At 47.1% G+C, this 20,731-nt stretch overlaps 1 protein-coding gene across 1 annotated transcript in view; it reads right to left on the bottom strand.

Annotated features, from left to right (window-relative positions):
* LOC125742635 (zinc finger protein 385C-like) overlaps positions 1-20,731 on the bottom strand; it is a 142,007-nt gene that overhangs the window by 76,848 nt on the left and 44,428 nt on the right. Inside the window, exon 2 of the mRNA XM_049014835.1 lies at positions 4,860-5,114. Within this exon, the coding sequence (XP_048870792.1) occupies positions 4,860-5,114 (255 nt within the window). The remainder of the gene's footprint in view (positions 1-4,859; positions 5,115-20,731) is intronic.

The following is a 20,731-nucleotide window of genomic DNA, read 5'->3' as shown; positions in this document are numbered from 1 at the left end:
CATCAGCGGATGGACAAAAGTTACTTCTTAGTGTTGGTTTGCCTTCATTTTCTCCACTGTATTTTTTAAAGATTTGGGGCATGCGACTGAGTGGCATCCCTGCCAAGAACCATGTGTGTCAGAAGCAAATGCAGGTCCAGCCCAGTGAGTACGGCCAGCAGGTGAGAGGGTGGGAGAGCAGCAGGTTTGAGGAAACCCATTACAGGAAGGGCTTGTGTGCGTCAGAGAAGCCCCCCTACCTACACAGACAATTACTATATTGCAGCAAAGCTGAGCTCGGTGAGACGGCACCCCTCAGGTGATACATTAGATATTCAGTGTAAATCCAGGACAGTCCTACTCAAGCCTAGGACATGTTTTGCAACCTGCAAAAAAGGAGGCCTGCACAGGACAGGCTTAGGAAAAAGGGACACCTGGAATTAAGGATCTCCAAACATCACCTTTTCCAGTGAGTGGCAGGAGAACACAAGGCAGGAAGTAGTTTCATACCCCCAGAGGCAATTCTTGGGACTCTGGGGGCCCTAGGAAAAAAACTCCATGGGGGGCCTCCAACTCCCCCTTCCCCAGCATGGTAAAATTTATTAACTTTATTTTATGACGAACTGCAAATTTACGATATCAACAAACAGAATTTCATAAACACAAGTCCTTTATTTTCACTTTTGTAAAAAACAATACACAAATAAATCAGATGTGTTACTGCAATGTACTAAGTAATTAGCCCCTGGGGGGGGCCCTCCCAGCCCGGGGCCCCAGGCCATTGTCTGCCCTGCCTGACCTGTCGCTGGGCCTCTGCTTATCCCCAAATACCAATCAATCCTTGCACAAAGCTTTCCAGTCCCGATGAGGCATTCTGCTTATATAAGGTACAGATATTGGCTGCCTTTTAAAGTACTGCAAAACTTTGCCTTCAAACAGATTTCAAGACATTGGAAGAATAAAAAACTCCTGCCGAGAAAAAAGATTCCTACTAGAAGCATAGACATTAACACATCTTTTGTCAATGGTGCAGGAATCAATCATACAGCAATTCAAAATTTATAATAATTCACAAACCCTTAAATCTACACCACTGGAGAGAGGAACAGAAATAGGGCATCAACAAAAGTACTGATGTGGAAAATTACTTCTTTTGATGCACTTTTGCATTTTATTAAAAGGTGATGGAAAGATGAAGGAAAGTGTACAACAGGCAAATAGCCTGAGAGATCTGACTGGCACATTTATAATCTGGGGAAAAGGGGAAAAAAAGCAATAAAAGGCACATTTGTTCACTGTTTTGAACATGGGCAAACATTTTAGAAGCACGAGTGAGAGAGGGCAATTCTATCAACAAACAGAATTTAATAAACACAAGATCACAGTATCAGCTGTATATGTCTAAAATCAAACCGAGGAGTCGTAGATCCTGCGGTCTTACCGCTGGAATTTCGGGTGAAACAAAATACCCATTTAACGGCTTAAAAAAAAAACGTGGACAAACCCAGCCTTCCTCCACCCAAGTGTTACTGAGCCTAATTAAAGGGGATTTAAGTTCTGATCCCTGATGGAAAGAGGCATTTTTTTCTTGAGTTCTAAGTGCAGTTGCTTGTGTGTGTTCTAGGGTAATGCTTCCCCTGTACAAACGGCTGCTTTTAGCACCTGTGCTGCGGGCGAGGACATTTCTGCTGATGTTTGTGCTGCATTTATCTTAAGCTCGGAATCTTGAGGCTCACTGTGACAGCACAGTGTTGACATAGCGGCTCCTCCGTGGCAATGCATGCGCAGCTCCGTCGCAATGGGTTGATTATAAAGTGAGCATGCATCTGAGAAGGACTGCAAAGGAGAGAACAGGGAGCCAGCTCAGGGGCGCATGCATGGCTCTCTGTCTCACATGGGTAATCTGGTAACATGAACCCAAGACCGCCACTCCTCCGGGGTCCTGCCGCACAATGCAGCCCCCACGCTGCCCAATGTGTGAACGCTCTCGCGGTTGGGGCAGAACCTGGCCTTCCAGTGAAATCAGGTCACAGAGAGCTGAAGAAAGACGACGATTTTCCACTACTTATAGCGAGATGGCAGATTCCCCGGCTCTGCATGAGGAAGCGCAAGCTGGAGGCCCCGTGTGTCACGTCAGCTCTGTGAAGTGACCAGTGTTCCAGGCAGACCAAGGCACAAGGGAGAGACAATTACCTTAAAAAAAAAACCACACGGGGGGTGTCCCGGTTCACCGAATACAGCCAGAAAACACGTCACAGATGCAAACACGTCATGTGATTCTGAAGGTCTGCTTCGTGCACATGCGTCGACATGACCCCGCTACCAGGTCACGATGCAATTAACCTTGTTGGTGCAGCGACAGCAAAATTCAGGCACACGGAAACAAGGCCCTCGCCTGCGGGCCTCCTGGCAAAGAGACGCGGGGCCTCGCAGGAGCTGCCGTCTGTCCGCGTGGCAGCACCGCTGACGTGGCGCAGGTGAGAATCCGCAGCCCGCCTGCGGCAGCCGGCAGACGGCAGGGAGAGATAACAGCCTGCGACTGGTGTCAGGGCGAATCTTTACCTCCTGCCTGAATCGTGTCACCAGGCTACCCTTCCTTCACCTTCCTGTCATGAAAGACGGCCATGGGAGGAGCCCCCAACCCAGACCAAGATTCAAGATTTATTGTCATATATATTAAGTACAAGATGTAATAAAATACTATGAAATTCTCACTTGCTTGTCTCCTAACACTTAAGTTTAGCCCTTGAGTGACAGAGGCCCTTGAAATAACCCTAACCTCCCCCCTTTTTGGCACCCCAGCCCAATGTACCTTGTTGCTTGTGACATTCACCATCATGACCCGACAGCACGTGTACAACACACACTCGTGTTAAGAATCTCACAGCCCAACTGTATCGCCCTGTGGAACAACATCGTTCTGACGGCTATGGACATTTCTGCCATTTATACCTTAATGGTCAGTATGATCTCCTGCTGGGATGCATCTCATCGCCTCTCCAGGGAGCCCTAAAGAACCTGTCATGCCATCGGCAAGCTCACGGGAAGCCCAGAAGGCAGAGCCCACCTGCTGCTCGCCGATACACAGGGCTGTAGATCTGACCGCCCATGCAAAGACGAGCAGAAGCGAAATGGAGACATATCTCTCCAGCTGTATCTATGCTCTGTCTTTGTGGCTTGGAGATCTCTCCATTCATATGACTGCTTCTGCACCCCTGCTAGCACACTGTTCCAGTGAAGAATAGGTGGTCCCTCTGTGTGACAGTGTTGTAAGGGTTAAAAGGCTGTCTCAGTCAAGCAGCTGGCACGAGGTCACTCGAGATGCTAAGGGATTTATAACTCACTCTGCGTGATTCAAATGGCCCTTTTCATGCCGGGCTCCCCGAGGTCTTCACCAGACCTGCCACTTTCACAGTCATCTCCTTGGATTGATGCCCTTCCTCTTTCTTTCCTCAGCCCCTCTTGTCACATGCTCCTGTTATTTATGGCTGCCACTGGGGCGTCATTCACACCGTTCATAATGACCTTCCAATCTAGCCATCAGAACGCTGTAAGGTGGCCCATGAAGCTGTATGCTGGTGGCCGTCTTAGAAAAAACAAAAGGCGTTTTGTGGACCCAAGTTCCACCAGAATAGCCATCCGCTCCTAGCGGCTGTTTCTAGCCAGAACAACCTCCGACACTCAGATTCTCTCTAGGAGGTACGGCCCCTTTTGTGACTGAGCTGAGGCAGTGGTGGTATGAACTCATGGGGGGGGGGGGGGGGGGGAGCTGAGACCGTTACCCTCCCACCCACACACACAGAACTGGCCCCGAAGGCTCACTCAGCTGAGCATCGATTATTTGTTTAGCTCCTCTCGAGCACCATGATTGGTTTTTAAAGCGGAGCGGAGATTGCCTCACTCAGCGATTTCCCTCCCGCCGCAGTGAAAAGCACGGCGATACAAAATCCCCCCGAATGGAAGGAAAGATAAAAAAAAAAAAATGGGATGGATGGTGACAGAGGCGGAAGGAGCAGATGACTGAATGTGGGAAGAACAACATTACGGTGTATAAAAAGAAAGAGCCAAACAAAACCACGAGAAGGTTAATTTGTTGGCTGATAGAAGAGGAAATCCAAATGACTAAGAAAAGAGGCAATCTTCTTCACTGATGTTGCGCTCTGCAGTAGGCAGCGTCACATCAGTGTTCAGCATTATGTTCTAAGTTATGCAAGTGATGCAATTCCCTCTGTCAACACAACTCGGCCTGCCTGCAGGAGGACCACGGCTCACATCGGCTCAATCATTTCACTTTGTCAGCTGAAAAGGTCAAACAAACATAGCTGTAAGGGCCCTGGGGACCAAGGTCACAGCGCTGTGATGGAGGCCTTGTAAGTATGTAAGTAAAGTTTATTTATTGAGCACCTTTCATGGACAACACAGTCAAAATAGTCAGACAGAAAAGGCACTGTACAAGACTAAAATTCAGGAAAATAAAGCCAGAAACCAAACAACAATGTACAACTACTCAAGTGAAAAATAGAGAATAACACATAACAAAACACGCTTTTACAAGATCACATTTTCTCCAAAGCCTGAGAAAAAAAGGTAAGTTTTCAGCTGCTCTTTAAAACCAGAATCTGCAAAACGCAATGTCGGAGTAAGATCATTTCACAGCCTTGGGGCAACAGCTAAAAATGGCCGATCACGACGCATGTGGCAGGGGTAAGGACAGTGCAGGCTTCTGTGTCACACCAGTGCAGGATGTATGGCCTACTTTTCCTCATGGTCAGGTGGGGCAATTGCTGAGATATTATAACATCAGAATACATCCCATCTGAGATGGTACCATAACAGTATATCAGATCATCCATGTGGAGATGGATCTACGATCCCTTTACCTGTCCTACTGTTCTGCTTGCTGCTGCCGATCTGCTTGAGCCTCTTCTGGTGCGACTTGCCATTGTAGTGGATCTGCGCCTGGGCAGACGAGTTCAGCTGGATATTGCACACCTCGCACAATGTGTAGGTCTTCGGCTTCTTCTCCCGCCTGGGCCTGTGCTCTGATACGTCGTGCTGGCCCTCGAGGGAGTAGCCGAGCAGCTCGCCGTCCGGAGGCTGCCCCCTCTCTGCCAACCAGAGGGAGCTCTTCATACCTGCGGGAGGAGGAACCAACGTACTGAAGACCTTCCGTCAAGCATCATTTAGGAAGTTCCTCAAACAGCACTCAGTTTGGTTTCCAGCTGTTCCAGCAGGAGAACAGTATCATCACTTGCAGACATGGAATGCTGATTACATTATTATGAAGAAAACAAGGAGGCAGCATCTCCATAAGATCAACTGGAACATCACACAGAAGCATCCTAAATAAGGAGTCTAACATCGACCTGCTCCATCACTCCACTCCCAGCCCGTGCCGTCCACCCCAGAAAGTTTACATGTGGACCAGTTAGCTCGACCGTGGACTTCACCAATCAGCCACTAGAGGGCGAATGCTCACCGCTTTTTTTTTTTTTTTTTTTTTGTGGGCCAGCTAAGAAGGCTGAACTGAACACTAAATTAGCCTCCTCACGGTCAATTTGTCAATGACGCATTTGTCTTAACGTGTTCCGTCCACAAATCTGAACGCTCACAAAGCAGGTGCATGACCACATGAGGAGAACACTGATCTTTATCTTCACCTCGATGCCGTAATAAAGAGTAGCTGCATGCTCGTATCCAGCCAGATGCCTGTTAGCACACAGCCGTTTCACGCACTGCAGGTCACACAGTGTTGGACAGCTTACGGCAGGGACAGCAGGCGCTCAGCTTTAACCGCTTGCAAATAGCAACCTAAGCGGTTACCTGAGAAGCCTATGAGAGGCCCACGTTCCCCGGGAGAACATTGGCACCTGCTGGTCAGGACAAGACTACTACCAGTCAGCAAGCTGCACTTAGTGTCTGAATGTCTTTGGTCTGGCGCTGGGATACTCAGTTACTAGAGCATATTTCACTGACTGATTTGGGGGGAGATTCCCCATGATAAAATTTGCAGGGTGAATGGGAAACGGATTAATCCGTATCGAATTGTGGAATTTGCCATTTGAGTATCCCTGGTTTAGCGGCTAATGCTAACATAGAGGCAGAGCTTAGACACTAAGAAGAGCCAATCTTATAACTGCAATTCACAGCATTATTATGAATTCATATCCGAATGCCGTTATCCAAGTACTCAAGTAAGCATTTTTCATTTGACGGTTTCCTGCTGTCGGGATCTCACTTCCTTTGCTGTGGTCATTGTAAACTTCACTGTATCAGACCGTTCCAGAAATCCCGGCCTGTACCAGCCACCGGCGAAACTGGCCGTCACCTTACAAAATGTTCATCCATCGACTCACAGCACGGCAATGCCTGCGCGCAAAAACAGGGACACAGAGACGATGCCTCAGAGTCACCGGCAAGGGAGCAGCAGATACACAAAGCAGAGATGGCGAGCTGCCCCCAGTCCAGTCTCTGATCGCGATGGCTCTCTGCTGGGGATCAGCAGCGTTTCCCCTGCGTGCGCGATGTGGCTCCCCTGTGAGCGCCATGCTGCAGTAAGCTTCCCTACTCTGTCATTCGGCTGGCTGTGAATCTGGCCTCCAGGGCATTTGCAGAGGATGGGATGTGACATGTGGAATTTAAAGCTTTACAGTGTTTTTTTTCCTGTTTAAGAGCTGAATAAAGATTGAGCACTAACTGTTAGCCTGTGGGCCCAGACTTGCAAACACAAAGTGTTTAAAGGTACGGGAAGAACGGCACGACAGCTGATAAACACCCTGTCTCTCTGCCTTTCGCTGCTGTCGAGGTCGGCTCATCACTCCTGCCCCTATATGGAGACACATTCGCCACTGCCCTTTCCCGTAACTGGATAACCCCAGGACAGCTCACACTTGCTGGAATTTATAGCAGTATGTGTTTGTGTAAAACATACATCAGGGAGACGGTGAGGGGACTGGTGCCTCAGAAATGTGATATTAAAAGAAAAGACGGTACTGAATAAGAACTTTTGGAAGGTGAATTGAATGGGTGGATGGATGGATGGATGGGTGGATGGAGCACAGAAGGTGTATAAATTAAGTTGTCACTGATGGAGGTACACTATATGGACAAAAGTACCAGACAACAACCGCTTCAAGTGTTTCATTTAAACCCATTGCCTGAAGTGTATAAAATCAAGCACCTAGCCGTGCATTCAGGTTTACAAACATTTGGGATTTAGAATGGGATGTCATAAAGGTTCCTGTACGTGTAATGGCCAGGTGTCCCAATACTTTTGTTCATATACTGTATTTGTGTTATTTGTGAGACAGACTAGACCCTCACAGAATAACTAAATAAACCGTTAAAAAAAAATTTAAAAGGCCTACGAAAATGTAAATGAAACAAATGAACGATTAAAGACTTCAGCTATAACTTGTTTACTTGTATGTATGTGACAGTTTGCAAAATGCATAGGAGGTATTATAGCTGAGTCTAGGGGAATCAGTTCAGATCAGCCGAACCTTATGAATGCTGTGAGATTGTTAGTTGATTTTAAAACATTTTACTGTGATACATATGGGCAGGGGCGCCGCTAAGGGGGGGAAAGTTGGGACAATTCTAAGGGCCCACGCCCTTTAGGGGCCCCCAGAGATCTGAATGGGTGTGGTAGGGGGGCCCAACCTCATATTTTGTCATAGGGCCCAAAATTGCTAGCGGCGCCCCTGCATATGGGATAAAACAACCGTTTGGGGGCACAGTTATGCTTGCCAGATTACAAGCAGATATATTAGCATGACTATTGTCACATTCATTCTTGTAAAAACAGGCACATGATGACAAAAGCCGCATTAAATAAGATGTTTGCTTACTGCAAAAATACCTAAATTACTTCCACAGAAATGGAGATGATTTTACTACTTTCTAGCTAATTATCATCACTCGATAGTTCAAAGGCATTTTATGAATTAACATGGATTTTATTAGGATAAACATTAAAAGAGATCATCTCCTCTATCTAGGTAGCACATGTTTTCCTTCACATTTATCAGATGTGGAAAAAGGTTGTTAAATGATTCAAGGAACGCTTGCATTACACAATTCTTACATCTGGCACCCACCTCCGAGTCGGCGGCGCTCATACCCGCACCCGGTCCGAGTCGGAGGCGCTCATACCCGCACCCGGTCCGAGTCGTTGGGACTCATACCCGCACCCGTCTTTAATTAAAGCAGTGCCATCTGAAAACACCCCGCCTCGATGGCATACAACAGTGACAAATCAGAATCCAAACATATTGCTTTTTAAAAACAACATGGAGAAAGCAGCTTTGTGCTCCGTTTTCTTTCACAAGCACACCAAATGTTTTGTATGAGAACAAAAATATCTAAATCATGGCTACACATCAACAGTTAAAAATAACAGAAAAGAAAAAAGGCTTCCACTCCACTCTCGGTGGTGTTTGCGGATGCTGGAGTTTGTGTAAACATTAAGAAAACACTCAGCGAGTGTAAAAATGCTTGGAGTCATGAATAGCCTTCTCAGCCTTCAGACTGCGAGCCCTCATTCGTGTCCTGCTGCGTGTTTTCCTCAAAGCCCAGAATGAAGAGCCTCTTTGTGGCTGAGCTCTGAGATACTGAGGATGCCGCATGTCTGCTTTGGTTGCTGGGCAGTCCTCACACTCCGCTCTGTTTGCAGTCAAACATACACCTCCCTGCAAACATGGGCCCCCTACAACTCTGCACAGGTTATGTGATTTAATACCGAGTACAGACATGCAGTGTGTAAGTCAGGCAGTGGAAAATTACTCCACTGCTTCTGTACTGTCAATGGGAGACCCCCAGGAGAATGGGCAGTTCATTAAGTTTGTTTTTTTTTTGTTGTTGTTGTTCATATCCCACAATTTTCTCTTCTCGGGCAGCGCATTGACTCATCAGGCTGCGCTGTGCCCCCCCCCCCCCCCCCCGCCTCAGCATGCCAGCAGGGTTAAGTCTTAAGTCCTGGTGTCTTTAAATTGCCCATAACATGTGTGAGGGGGCGCCCTGTCATGGGCTGGCATCTCACCAACTTCCTGGTGCACTTGTCAAGCTCACCTTGATGCTGTGTTGGATAAAGTTACAGAAGACACTAATGTTCTGTGAACTATACCACAAAACTGGGATGAAGGATGTCACAAAACCTGATTGGTTTGGTACCAAGGCAACACCAAAATTCTGAAAACATGATTGTACTCCTATGTATTGCGGCATATATGCCTACAAGTTCTAGTCTTAAAACCTTTTTAAAGAATAGGACATACCCAAAATTAAATGGTTATTACTCTAGAAGCACTTATACTGCTTATACTTGTCTCTGTTTAGTATCATCTTTATTGTACTCATTTTGATTAGACATACAAAAAACCTTATCGTCAGAAGTACCCTCCTCAATGCAGATCTCCACCTTATAGATGAAAAATGATCATCAGTACTGCAGTTACTCAAAGCCTTTGCAACATTTGTGCGCCAGATTTCACTTTTATTCATTCAGGAGGTATAAAGACTGAGAAAGCTTTACAAAGCTTTTAAAACCTGCAGAACTGTTCCAGGGTCAGTTTACTCAAGCAGCGAATTAGTACAAATGACTTAATTCCACCACATGGTTTCAGAGCTGCCTGCTCAGCCCCCAGGCGACTGTTGGTGTGACTTTGGCTGAGATTACGTCACACAAATCCCCAGGCAGACTCACACGTTAGCTTAGCGTGCTTACAGATCCCGGTTCACACGGTAGCGTTAACTGCGCCCGCTCGACGCAGAGACGAGATATCCATCCCGTGCTGGGTGGAGAAAGGTGGATGGAGCAGGATGGAGAATAGAACCTCATGTCACGGGGATGAGAGGAAAGAACAGGGACCTGAACTGGGGACAGAAGCCTAGATGGGATGGGTTTAGGAAAAGGGCTGAAAAAAAATAAGTCATTTCACGCTGGTGACGAGGAAATCAGAGTGTAAAGATGAGAAATGTGTCATGGAAAGAAGCTGAACTGGGGTCGGGCATCAAGGATTGGGTGTTTTTCTAAGGAAGGAGAAAGAACAAAACTGGGGTGTGTGTAACGGCGGGGGGACGTGATGCAGTGCGCTTCAGCAGACGGCACCCCAGCCTTAGTCTGTGCTCCCGACACGGATTCCTGCTCATTTTATATTCTTCGGCACAAAGCAAAGGCTCAGATGGACCACCGGTGCTGAAACGATGTGGCAGATGTTACAGAGCGGGCCCGAGGCCATAGACTGAGGGGGGGGTCTTATCATAATCCCCCCTCTGAGGAACGTCATTAATCACTGGCCGACAGCCCCGCGCAGGCGGCTCCCTATCGACGAACAGGGTGCTCAGTGATGCAGACTTCCCCACCCGCAGCCACTACTAAGGCACGGCAACCGATACCGCGGCATTTGTAGCTCACACCACCTAAATACAAAAAGCCCAATAAGAAAAACGACAATAAACACCTAGCAGTGGGATGGGAAGGATGCAATCAACACGTGATGAGCGATCGCCACACTCTGACTAAGCAGCAAATCACTCGCCTTTAAATCACACAAACACAAGTAGGCAATCTGAGTCCTGCCGTTTACATTCCCCCCAGCAATGCTAAAGCCCCATCCACCTGTTCCCAACATCACCCGACTGCCACAAGCCCCCGACGCTAAGCCCACGCTGTGCTGTGTCACCGTAACCGATTCGCCCAATCCCTGCCTCATTATCATTCCGGGCCAAAGCTAGCTGCCCAATCAGATGGCTCGAATGCCACAGCGACATGCGCTTCTCTCACACAGTTACTCTCAGATTTATTTGGGGCTCCTCTGGTTGGGGAAAACCACAGAGCCACTCAGAGATAAACCCATCGATCAAGGTCAGTGACCATAACAAAGCGTCAGAGGGTACTCTCACTCTACTCAATTCACAAGCTAATGAAATTCATGTGAAATTAGTACACCAGCCAGAAACCTAAGAGGAAGATCTGAGTCAGCCAGTCAGGATGAATTATAAAAATGCATTATGACAATCAGTCGGTGTGTTTGGTCGATTCCATAGTCTAAAACTGACAGACCTGATCAGTAATTCAACACGATAACTAATTTAACACTTCAGCACGCATCCCGCAGCAGCTAAAATGTCATCCTGACTATTACAGGACACACTTTCCGCATTTTCAAAGCCGTAGAACAACGTAATAGAATTATGAGAAAATAGGAGTACCTTGAAGTGGCAGAATTTCGATAGGAGAGTCGTGCAGAGTAACAAGGCAAACGCCGGGACATGTAAGTAGGTGGAGATGCGGCAGGGAAGAGACGAGTCCATTTGGAGGACACAGGGCGCATGCAGGACGCGGCGACAATGCCACACGCACACACACGCAGCTCCTGGTCAGAGTCATCCTCACGATTATATTATCATTATCTCTACAACATTATGATTAAGAAATATAGAGCTGGGGGTCATTATAATTATATTTGCTCTTTAGAGCTCCCATCATCTGATAATGCATTTTTAAATGAGGTATAATTATACGCAATATCTCACACGTCGCACATGCACAGTTGGGCTCGGCTGCTTTGTATCCCGAAGCACCGCTGCCTTCCTCATTCAGTTGACTTTCTCTCCTGATTCAGTCCAAGGGCAACACACACGTAAATCCATCAAACTGGGTGCCAGATAGATTTATGTTCCTGCCTAATCTCTGCCTGCAGGCTTGCCGGGCCTGGTCCATCGTGAAATGCCGTTTGCTTGACCTCCGGTGGGTGGGGTTCTTCGTTCGGGCCAGTCTGGTGGAAATTCAAAACGGGCTCGTAACGCCAGCTTGCTGTGCGCTTATGTGTGTCTGACCTGTACGCATGCTTCATCTGCCGGTGTAGATTTCGGTACAAAATGGCCTTCACCAGCAAGAGCTTGCATTCGGAGATGCTGACTCTCTGCGTGGAATGACACAGTGCTATCGGAGGGTGGCGGTCCGCTAACGGCGCGTCTCAGCTCTGTACCAGAATCACGGCAATTTAACATGCCCTACTTCAACACGCCAGCCGTAGAATATGTGCTTTAACGTTGCGATTCGAAATTAACACTGCATACTAAAACTACACAGGATCTGTGATATACCAGATGCTCTGATGAAACCACACAGTGACACAAACATTACAGGTTTGTGACATAACTAACGGCCTTACCTTAGCCTGCTTCTTCACCCTGACATATGGCACCCATGTGCGTTTCCCTTCTACTATACAGCAACCCAAACACACAAACTACTGAAATGTCTCCCTTGGCCTGAAATGACATGATTCTTCATTTTTTATCCATATGCCAGTATTATCCATGCCTAGTGGACTGTAATACACTAAGTGTGTGTGTTTTATTGCTGCTAGCTATTGTCCCGCACTCGGTATGTAGGGAAGGGATTTGTTCCTGATACATGATATACAGATGTGCTATAAATAGCATCAGAAGTGTCCTGGCTTCCTCACACCACTGTAAATATCAGTCTGTCAACGGGACATCCCGAAGAGGAACAGATAAAAACAAATGGGGGACATGGGTGTGAATCCCCCCCCCCCCACCCCACCGAGTTCTGTAAGCTACTGCTTAGAGAGTTAGAAAAATGGAAAGTCCAGTTAAGGCATGGGGGGCTCCTGAGCTCAGATTGTGGATGAGCGTTTGACTTGAGATTCAAATTAGACAAAGTGTTTGACAAGACAGCTCTTCTGACGCAATATTCCCAAAACCACCGTGTTTCCCGGCATGAAAACTGCAACCCTCCAAGCTTATGCCGCCACTTGTCTCCTCCATACCCGTAGAGTCTAGAGGACAACTGGGATGACTCACCTCCTTTTCAGGTTCCCTCTTTCCCCCAGAGAGTGCACCTGTCTTCCTGTTGTCTTGGGCCTGGGTGCTATAGTTAGCTCGATGGACAAGTTCCACATACATCATGTTCTCTGGAGGGCACAAGCACTTGATTCTGGGTCTGATCCAAAGACATGGGCTGCTGAGTTAGACAGATGTGCCCGCTGATATGTAAACATATAGACAAAGTCCCTCTGTCTTTCTTAAACGGCAGTGTGGCTCTTCATCCTACACACGCTCATTTTCATTGATGCATGCGCCGCCACAACTCTGATAGTTCTCCATTGCATCTGAGGAACATAAGGCTGGACATCAATTTCCCCCAAGTACTGACAACTACATTAGCATGCACTGACTTTTACTGGCCATAACCAGCACATGCCACACATGTGCCAATGCTTTCAGCTTATTTGGATTGGGGGGGGGGGGGGGGGGCAGTAATACATCAGGAAGACATTTGTGAAATAATGATTCCTTTAGGTGCACAGCTTGTCTAACTTACATTTGAAATACTGATCTGTCAAATAAATCTAAAATAAATTAAGATAATTAAGGGAAAATGGTACGGAGTTATTCAGTGACTTTAATACCACAGCCAGTAAGTTTTCATGTAAAATGAGAGGTTGACCTTCTGGTCCGTGTCCTGCATTGACGTAAATCCATGACAGAAATAACAGTTTTGTTAGTCCTGGACTCAGGACGAAGGAGGAGTCTCTCTGATACTCAGTGTCTCAGCTGAAAATGGAGGGGGGGTTGGGGTCATGAGGGTCTCTGCGTCAACAGTATTTGCACCAGTCAGAGTATGAAGCTCTTGAGTGACACTTAACTACCAAAAATAAAATGTATTCCATGAGTAGGACAGTGTCAGGTACCCATCATGCTACAGGTCCTGCACTCGGTGGCCACTTTGTTATTTTGTCATGCAGCTGCAACTCACATTGTTGGGGGAAATTACTCACAAAGGTAATCCATTACAGACAGAGGTGGAGAGTTCAGTTCCAGAAAGTACAAATCTAGATCAAGGTTTTGCAGTTCGGCTAAGCATTAGAACAGTTAAGTCACATGAGGTTATGAAGCTTGATGTCCCCATAGCCTCGTCAATCATGCCCTACCTGACAAACAGACAACAGTTTGTGTGTGGGAGCCAGTAGTGAGCAGCACTGGGACATTTCAGAGAACTATCCTGTCTCTCATCCTGTTTATCCATCAGACTTGCAGTACAACACCAGCTCATGTCATGTGCAGTGCTTTTCCAATGAGCCAATGATGAGTTAGCATGCAGGAGGACTTAGCTTGTGGTACCAAGAGAACATCAACTCAACTTCAGTGAAACAAAGGCGTTGATAGTAGACTTGCAGCATGCTACCAAGCTCCTGAAACTAATTAGCATCTGGGGGGAGGAATCAGAGGAGGCGCAACGCTATAAATTCCTCCTGACCAGCAAACTGGACTGGGCAGACAACACAGTGGGGGGGTACAAAGAAACACCACAGACCAGACATGGGGGACAAATTAAAGGATAGATGGACGGAAGAACGACCCAGCCAACCAACCAACTTACAACCAGTTTACCCTCCTTGGACATCCTTCTGCATAATCTCTGTGCTCACACCTCGCTGAAAAACAATGCATTCAAGAGATGACAGAATAACCGCAAGTTTTCCTAACAGCGACACACTTTGAGCGGCGAATACATCACACACCCTCTTTGCCGAACTCTACCTGTGTGATCGCTGACTTTGGCCGTATGCCTGGAAGTCCTCATAACATTCTTTTTAGGGAATCGCATAAACTGTTTCTCCATGGAAGGGTTAGGATTAAGGTTAAGGTTAGATGACTAATGGTGTGGAGAATTTGCCTCTCGCAGGGTGGGCGCCCACCAGGCCTTGCCCTTCGGCTCCCTGATGCTTGGTGCCTTAATACCCGCTAACAGCCTTAGCAAAAGAATAGCGGGTCACTATGGACCCCAAGAGTAGTGACTTTTTCTAAGGAAAGTCTGTTAAGTTTTCGGCACAAAACTAATTGGCCACAATCTCTCAACGTTTCTCATCTCTTGTAACTAATGAGGGGAGAGTCTGCCTCACTTCATCTATCATAGGGGCAGGCAATTCACTTTCAGGCAGGGTTTTGTGCCTCTGTCCTAAAGTATAATTGAATATTGTGGCGGTTTTGCTACAAAAAAGCCATGTGGGCAAGCCAACTGCACTTAGGGGAGAGAAACTACTTTGTTTCTCCTTTTCAGGGTGGGAGGGACAGCAGTTTGAATGGTACAGCAAAAATAATGGGAGATGCAAAAATCTATTCAGAAGGCCACAAAGACCGAGATAAAAACGGTGCTGAGTCAGGGAGACACTGTACCGCTCTGCTCACTGCCGAATGCTTCCCTGAGAGCAGAGAAAAGAAGCACTAAGGATTTAAAAGAAAAAGGAAACATCTGTCACCTAACATGGAACTGAAAAGCATTTCATATGGGGCCCCCAACCCAGATTGATCCAATTTCTTTTTAAATTTCTTAGGGTTCCTGTCAGCCCTGGACCCATCAGATGGATGGAGAGACCCCCATAATTCTCTTCTACGTTGTACTTTGAGGAAAATGGCTATTTCACTGCTAAATGTACTCCCGATACAACTAAGTGCGTTGGAGTTAAACCCAGCCGACACCCGTCTCTGGACCTAACTTTACCACTCATTCTCCTTCCATTCTGCAGTGTGAACAAGCTCTCGCAGCGTTTCCGTTTCACCTCAGTCCACATCGGCATTGACATAAAGGCAAACAAAAGCTGCCCTTTCTCCGGACGCCAGTCTCATTCACATCTCTCTCCGTGGGAGGCCATATCGATCTGCCCCGCCCCCAGATCGGGCTGCTCGGCCTCACCACCGCTTTTGTGAGACCTGGATCCGGGGTGATCCGCACTCATGAACGCAGCTGAATGCGCACAGCCTGACTCCGCCTGCCTGCCGTTATCACGCAGGACACAGACGTGCCCAGGATACACCGCCATCCCTCACTAAATCTTATCACCGGCGGCGTAACTGCGCAGCAGAGCCGATCTCATTAGACAAAATGCAACCATCTCTCTAACAACATCATCTCAGCGTGCGAGAATTAATTATGCTGGCAGAGTGGGATCCCTCCTCATAAGGGCAGCGCCTCATCCTCGCACCGAGGGCTTCTGGGAAGCTGCAAATCTGCATTCTATAGGTGCGATGAGCCAGCAGTTGCATAGCTGACATGGGACGTGTTCTGAAATAAGCCTTACATGATGGATTCAGATTTTGGGCCGGCACCTTCATCAAAACGGAGCTGAAATTCACCCTGTCTTAGGCTGAAGCATGGAGACAGTTAGCATGACGCTGGCAAACACTCACGTGGACAAGAAAAGCCAAAAGGAAACTGATCATGGAAATGACAGCATCACAAAAAGGGAATGCGATGTTATTTAAACGAGACCCTACCCTATCACGCTCATTTTCAATATTCATAATTTTACTTTTGGGGTCGACTAGAAGACTATACATGCTTCAGTGTTCGAAAACCACATTCTTTTTCTCATACCATCCATCTCTATTCACGCCCTGCCTGAAACGCTCTGTTAGAGCTCCCGTGTCTTTAAGGCCCGCCCCCGATGTGCCCAGTGTGCTCTGATTGGTCAGCTTGCCCTCACCGACACATTCCGTCATCTTCCAGTGTGATAATGACTCTGCATTACGCCAAGCTGATTCAGCTGCAAAAGACCTTCGTGCCCATCGCAGCACTGCACAAAGCTAAAGTGAAAACTACTGGGCAGCTGCTGATTGAAAGCAATAATTTATCCAGTTTACAACTGAAGGTTTTTATTGACTAGACAAAGTTGCCGCACTTTTTTTTGAGGCAGACTCTTTTGTGTTGTTTTGCTTTAGGTATAATTCATTACAGTGTCCAGTGGTTTCCAAGCTGTTCTCAGACCCATGAACAGTAAAAACACAGAAGGCATTAGCAACTTAGCTAGCAAGTTCGCAGAAGCCTATGTTGGAATGTGACCGTAATATTACAGCTTGTAATCATAAATCCACCTTGAACAGTCTAAGTAGCCTTCTTTTGCTATTTTGATTGTTTTAAACATGACACATCCAAAAGTAATAATGCATTTCTCCTCACAGACCAGAAGATGGCTTCATCACATGGCTGGTTTAGCAGTTGGTATGCAGGCTGTGGGTTGTGTGAGCTACCGAGCTTGCAGGTGGGCGGCCAATAAGGATTGTGTTACAAGGTGACCTCACCATGTCACTGAAATAAGGGCTGGACTTCCAATGGGCTATTTCAAGCAGATTAGAGAAGAGTGGATTCTGTTGGTGAGAGTTACTCCCTTTGAAGGGTATTTCAGGCCTGAAGATATATAACACACTAAAGGAAAGGGGAAACACCAGAAAAGCATAACAGGACATCTGTAAGCACCCTTCATCCATTGTATGTGTGTATAAATTACATAAATTTCATGTTTTTCAAAAAAGTATATACTAAACATTTGTGGACAACACACATTGGTGCTTTGTTTTTTTTGTCATATAATATTACCGTCAGCTTTATAGGTAGCTTATGGGACAGGATCTGACTCTTGTACCCTTGAAGAAAGATGCTGATTCAGTTACAGCCCAGCTGAATAAATGGATGCGACTGCCCATTTTTCCTTGTGTTGAGTCTACAGCCATGGACTGTGCCCGTGGTATGTGGTGAGGAGACACCACTGAGGAAAATGGGTTTACAAGAATGCGGGAGACAAATGTATCAGGACAGCAGGCTTTGAGACACGTGACGGGTGACTTTTCCTGGTTCCGAGGTCCTAAACGGAAGTGAAGTGAGAAACTGGGAGACTCTGAAAAGCCGAAAAGAACGTCAAAATACCGGCAGGCATAATGACGTCAGCAAATATGCATCAGTCGGAGCTGGCGGCCTTCCCATGTCCGCTTTATTCTGATCTGTACATCATAACATATGTATAAATACGTATATATCCTATGCCAATAGTTCTGCTTGAGGATCAGCCGTTTGTCATGCAACAGGTCATGGAGGCTAGATGTGGACCTAGATATCTCACATTGTGCAAAAGTTTGGAGAAGAGGAGAACTGTCCGAAATCCCGGCTTCCTCCTGTCCACTTAGCTCTCCTTGGGTAAGGTGAGAATCTGCTTGACCTGGCTGGACTGGGCCAGGATACTGCAGTCTGATTTTAAACGGGTACATCCAAACAGCAGCCAAATACCTCGGACACCTTGAAGTTCCTGGAGATCCATGTCTTGATAAGTGAAAATAAGAGAACTTCTAAATGGCTTCAGAACAAACGGCATAAGCTAATTTGCCACACAAATGAAAACCTATTAAAGGGAACTGAATGTTCTTAAACATGAAGACTTCTTAGCCATACTGTTTACAGTACCTGACTTCCCTCCCTGCTGTGGGACGGTATGACTCGGACATAAGGCATAAGTTACGCTTATCCTGGTTTTTCCCCCGGGGGGGTTGTTAAACCCAGCCGAGGTGTGAGGTGGGGTGCCAATGCGCGCTGACAAGGCTGTCTACAGCCACATGTCAAGCTTTATTCTTCTGCCAGGATTCCTCCCGGCCCACAGACTGACTCCCCACAAGGGGGTTAGTGAGCCTGGGGTCTGAAAACGGGCCCCCGTGCGCTGCTGAGCTCAGAATGCGGTACGAGCTGCAGGTACAGTGAGGCCACGTGATGCTCCATGCCAAATCAGGTGTAATTCTCCATGCTTTTCCAGGGAGATGAGCTGGACTCAGCTGGAGGTCTGTGGAACAAGCAGTACCAACAGCATAAATTCAGCGATAACCAAACTCTCTAGTTAGGCCCAGAATGCACCGTACAAATGTTTATGGGAAACTTTCTTGTCGTTTAGGTTGCAGATACCATTAATAATGCTTATCTTAAGTGTTCAATGGTAAATTCCCAGTTCAGCGGATATCCCATTATACCCTATCTTACACCGTATAATTACTTCTGATTCACTCTGGCATGCTCCCCCTGATTGGTCCAGCTGTGGAGCTTATTCAGGGTGCTCTAAATGTCAGCTGCAACTTAAGTGTCAGCTTACGTACCAAAGGCTGACATGCGTGCGGAATCTGTCACCCTGCCCTCTGCAGGAGTGGCTCGCTAACATCAGGGCCAACTGGTGCTTAGCGTACCCAGGGGGGGTTAGGGTAACAGGGCTATCCAGGACACAAGAGCTAGGGCAGAGAGACCTCGAGTAGAACAGAGGAATGGAGGAATACTGGAGGACAAAGGGAAGGAGAAAGAGATGGGGAAAGTCGATATAAATAGGAGAACGGCAGGTGTAATTTCTGGGGCCTCTGTTCTGTGGTTTCAAACTCACCTAGTAACCTGCTTTTAGCAGTAGTGACACTTCTAAACTGCACCAAAACAGGTGAACTGCAAGATGGCTCTCTGGTGGTTTTTGAAACTATAGAGCCAAGAGTAAGAAACCCAACCATGTAACTTAAAGTTCACTTGCGTTCCACCACTTGGTCCTACGCCGGCCTAAGTCAGCCTCAGGGTGGTCAAACCGTCCAACTCATCATAAACTACTGCTTTGCACACTGTGCTAACCAGTGACATGGAACAGCACGGCAGCACAAGCCTCTGTCGGAGCCCTTCGGGGGAGCTTAGAGAGGCTATCACAGCCAGGCTATCACAGCCAGGCTATCACAGCCAGGCTACAGTATTGCATAGCTTCTCCTGCCCAAGCTCCTCAGAAACCTAAGAGCCAGCAGGTCTACGACAGTTCACATAATTACACTGTCAATGAGTCCATACAGCTGCTCTCCTCAATTACCCTAACAAGGCAAACACAAAAAAGGAACCATAGCCAGCAATTAGAGTGGTAGATGTGAAAAAGGACCCGACATCCATCCTCTAATCACTTACCCAGTATAGGGCTATAGAGAGCATAAAGCACGAAGCAGTCTGGATGTGATGCCAGTTCATCCCATAGTGTGGGAAATTCACTCACCATTTCACCTACGTGTTTTAGCTGTGGGAGAAGACTGGAACACCAACACAGTATAGGAAGTACACACAAGCTCCATAGACACAGAACAAGGGTGGGATTTGAACCCCAGACCCTGGGGGCAGAAGGCCACGGTATCTCTTGCCTAGCCACATATCAACAGACACTCCTTCAGGAATGTTGTTTTTTAGTTGTAATGAATCACCTTTGTCAGCTTAAAAGACAGCACCACTTCATAACATCCCTTAATTTATTTCGTGCTCTATATATATATCCATCCATTTTCCAAACCGCTTATCCTATTGGGTCGCGGGGGGTCCGGAGCCTATCCCGGAATCAATGGGCACGAGGCAGGGAACAACCCAGGATGGGGGGCCAGCCCATCGCAGGGCACACTCACACACCATTCACTCACACATGCACACCTACGGGCAATTCAGCAACTCCAATTAGCCTCAGCATGTTTTTGGACTGTGGGGGGAAACCGGAGTACCCGGAGGAAACCCCACGACGACACGGGGAGAACATGCAAACTCCGCACACATGTGACCCAGGCGGAGACTCGAACCCGGGTCCCAGAGGTGTGAGGCGACAGTGCTAACCACTGCATATATATATATATACCAAAAAGTATTAAATATAAAACTTTGTGATATATTTTAATCTCATCACTTGAAATGATCATGTTATACTTCAAAGTGAGTATAAGTAAAATGCATCATCATCTTCCGATCGCTTATCCAGCACAGGGTGAGGCTCGAACCTATTCCAGGAAGCGCATTTCACAGGGCAGCGGCCTCCTGCAAGGGATGCTAGTCAATCACAGTGTACTCGCTGGCAGAAACACCTGCACACTTAGGGTACCTCAGAGACACCAGTACTCCTAGACTGCAGATGGTAATGAG

The sequence above is a fragment of the Brienomyrus brachyistius genome, chromosome 5, assembly GCF_023856365.1.
Source record: "Brienomyrus brachyistius isolate T26 chromosome 5, BBRACH_0.4, whole genome shotgun sequence".
NCBI classification, from domain to species: domain Eukaryota; kingdom Metazoa; phylum Chordata; class Actinopteri; order Osteoglossiformes; family Mormyridae; genus Brienomyrus; species Brienomyrus brachyistius.
Note: the sequence above shows the minus strand (reverse complement) of the source record. Positions and strands in the feature narration are given on the sequence as shown.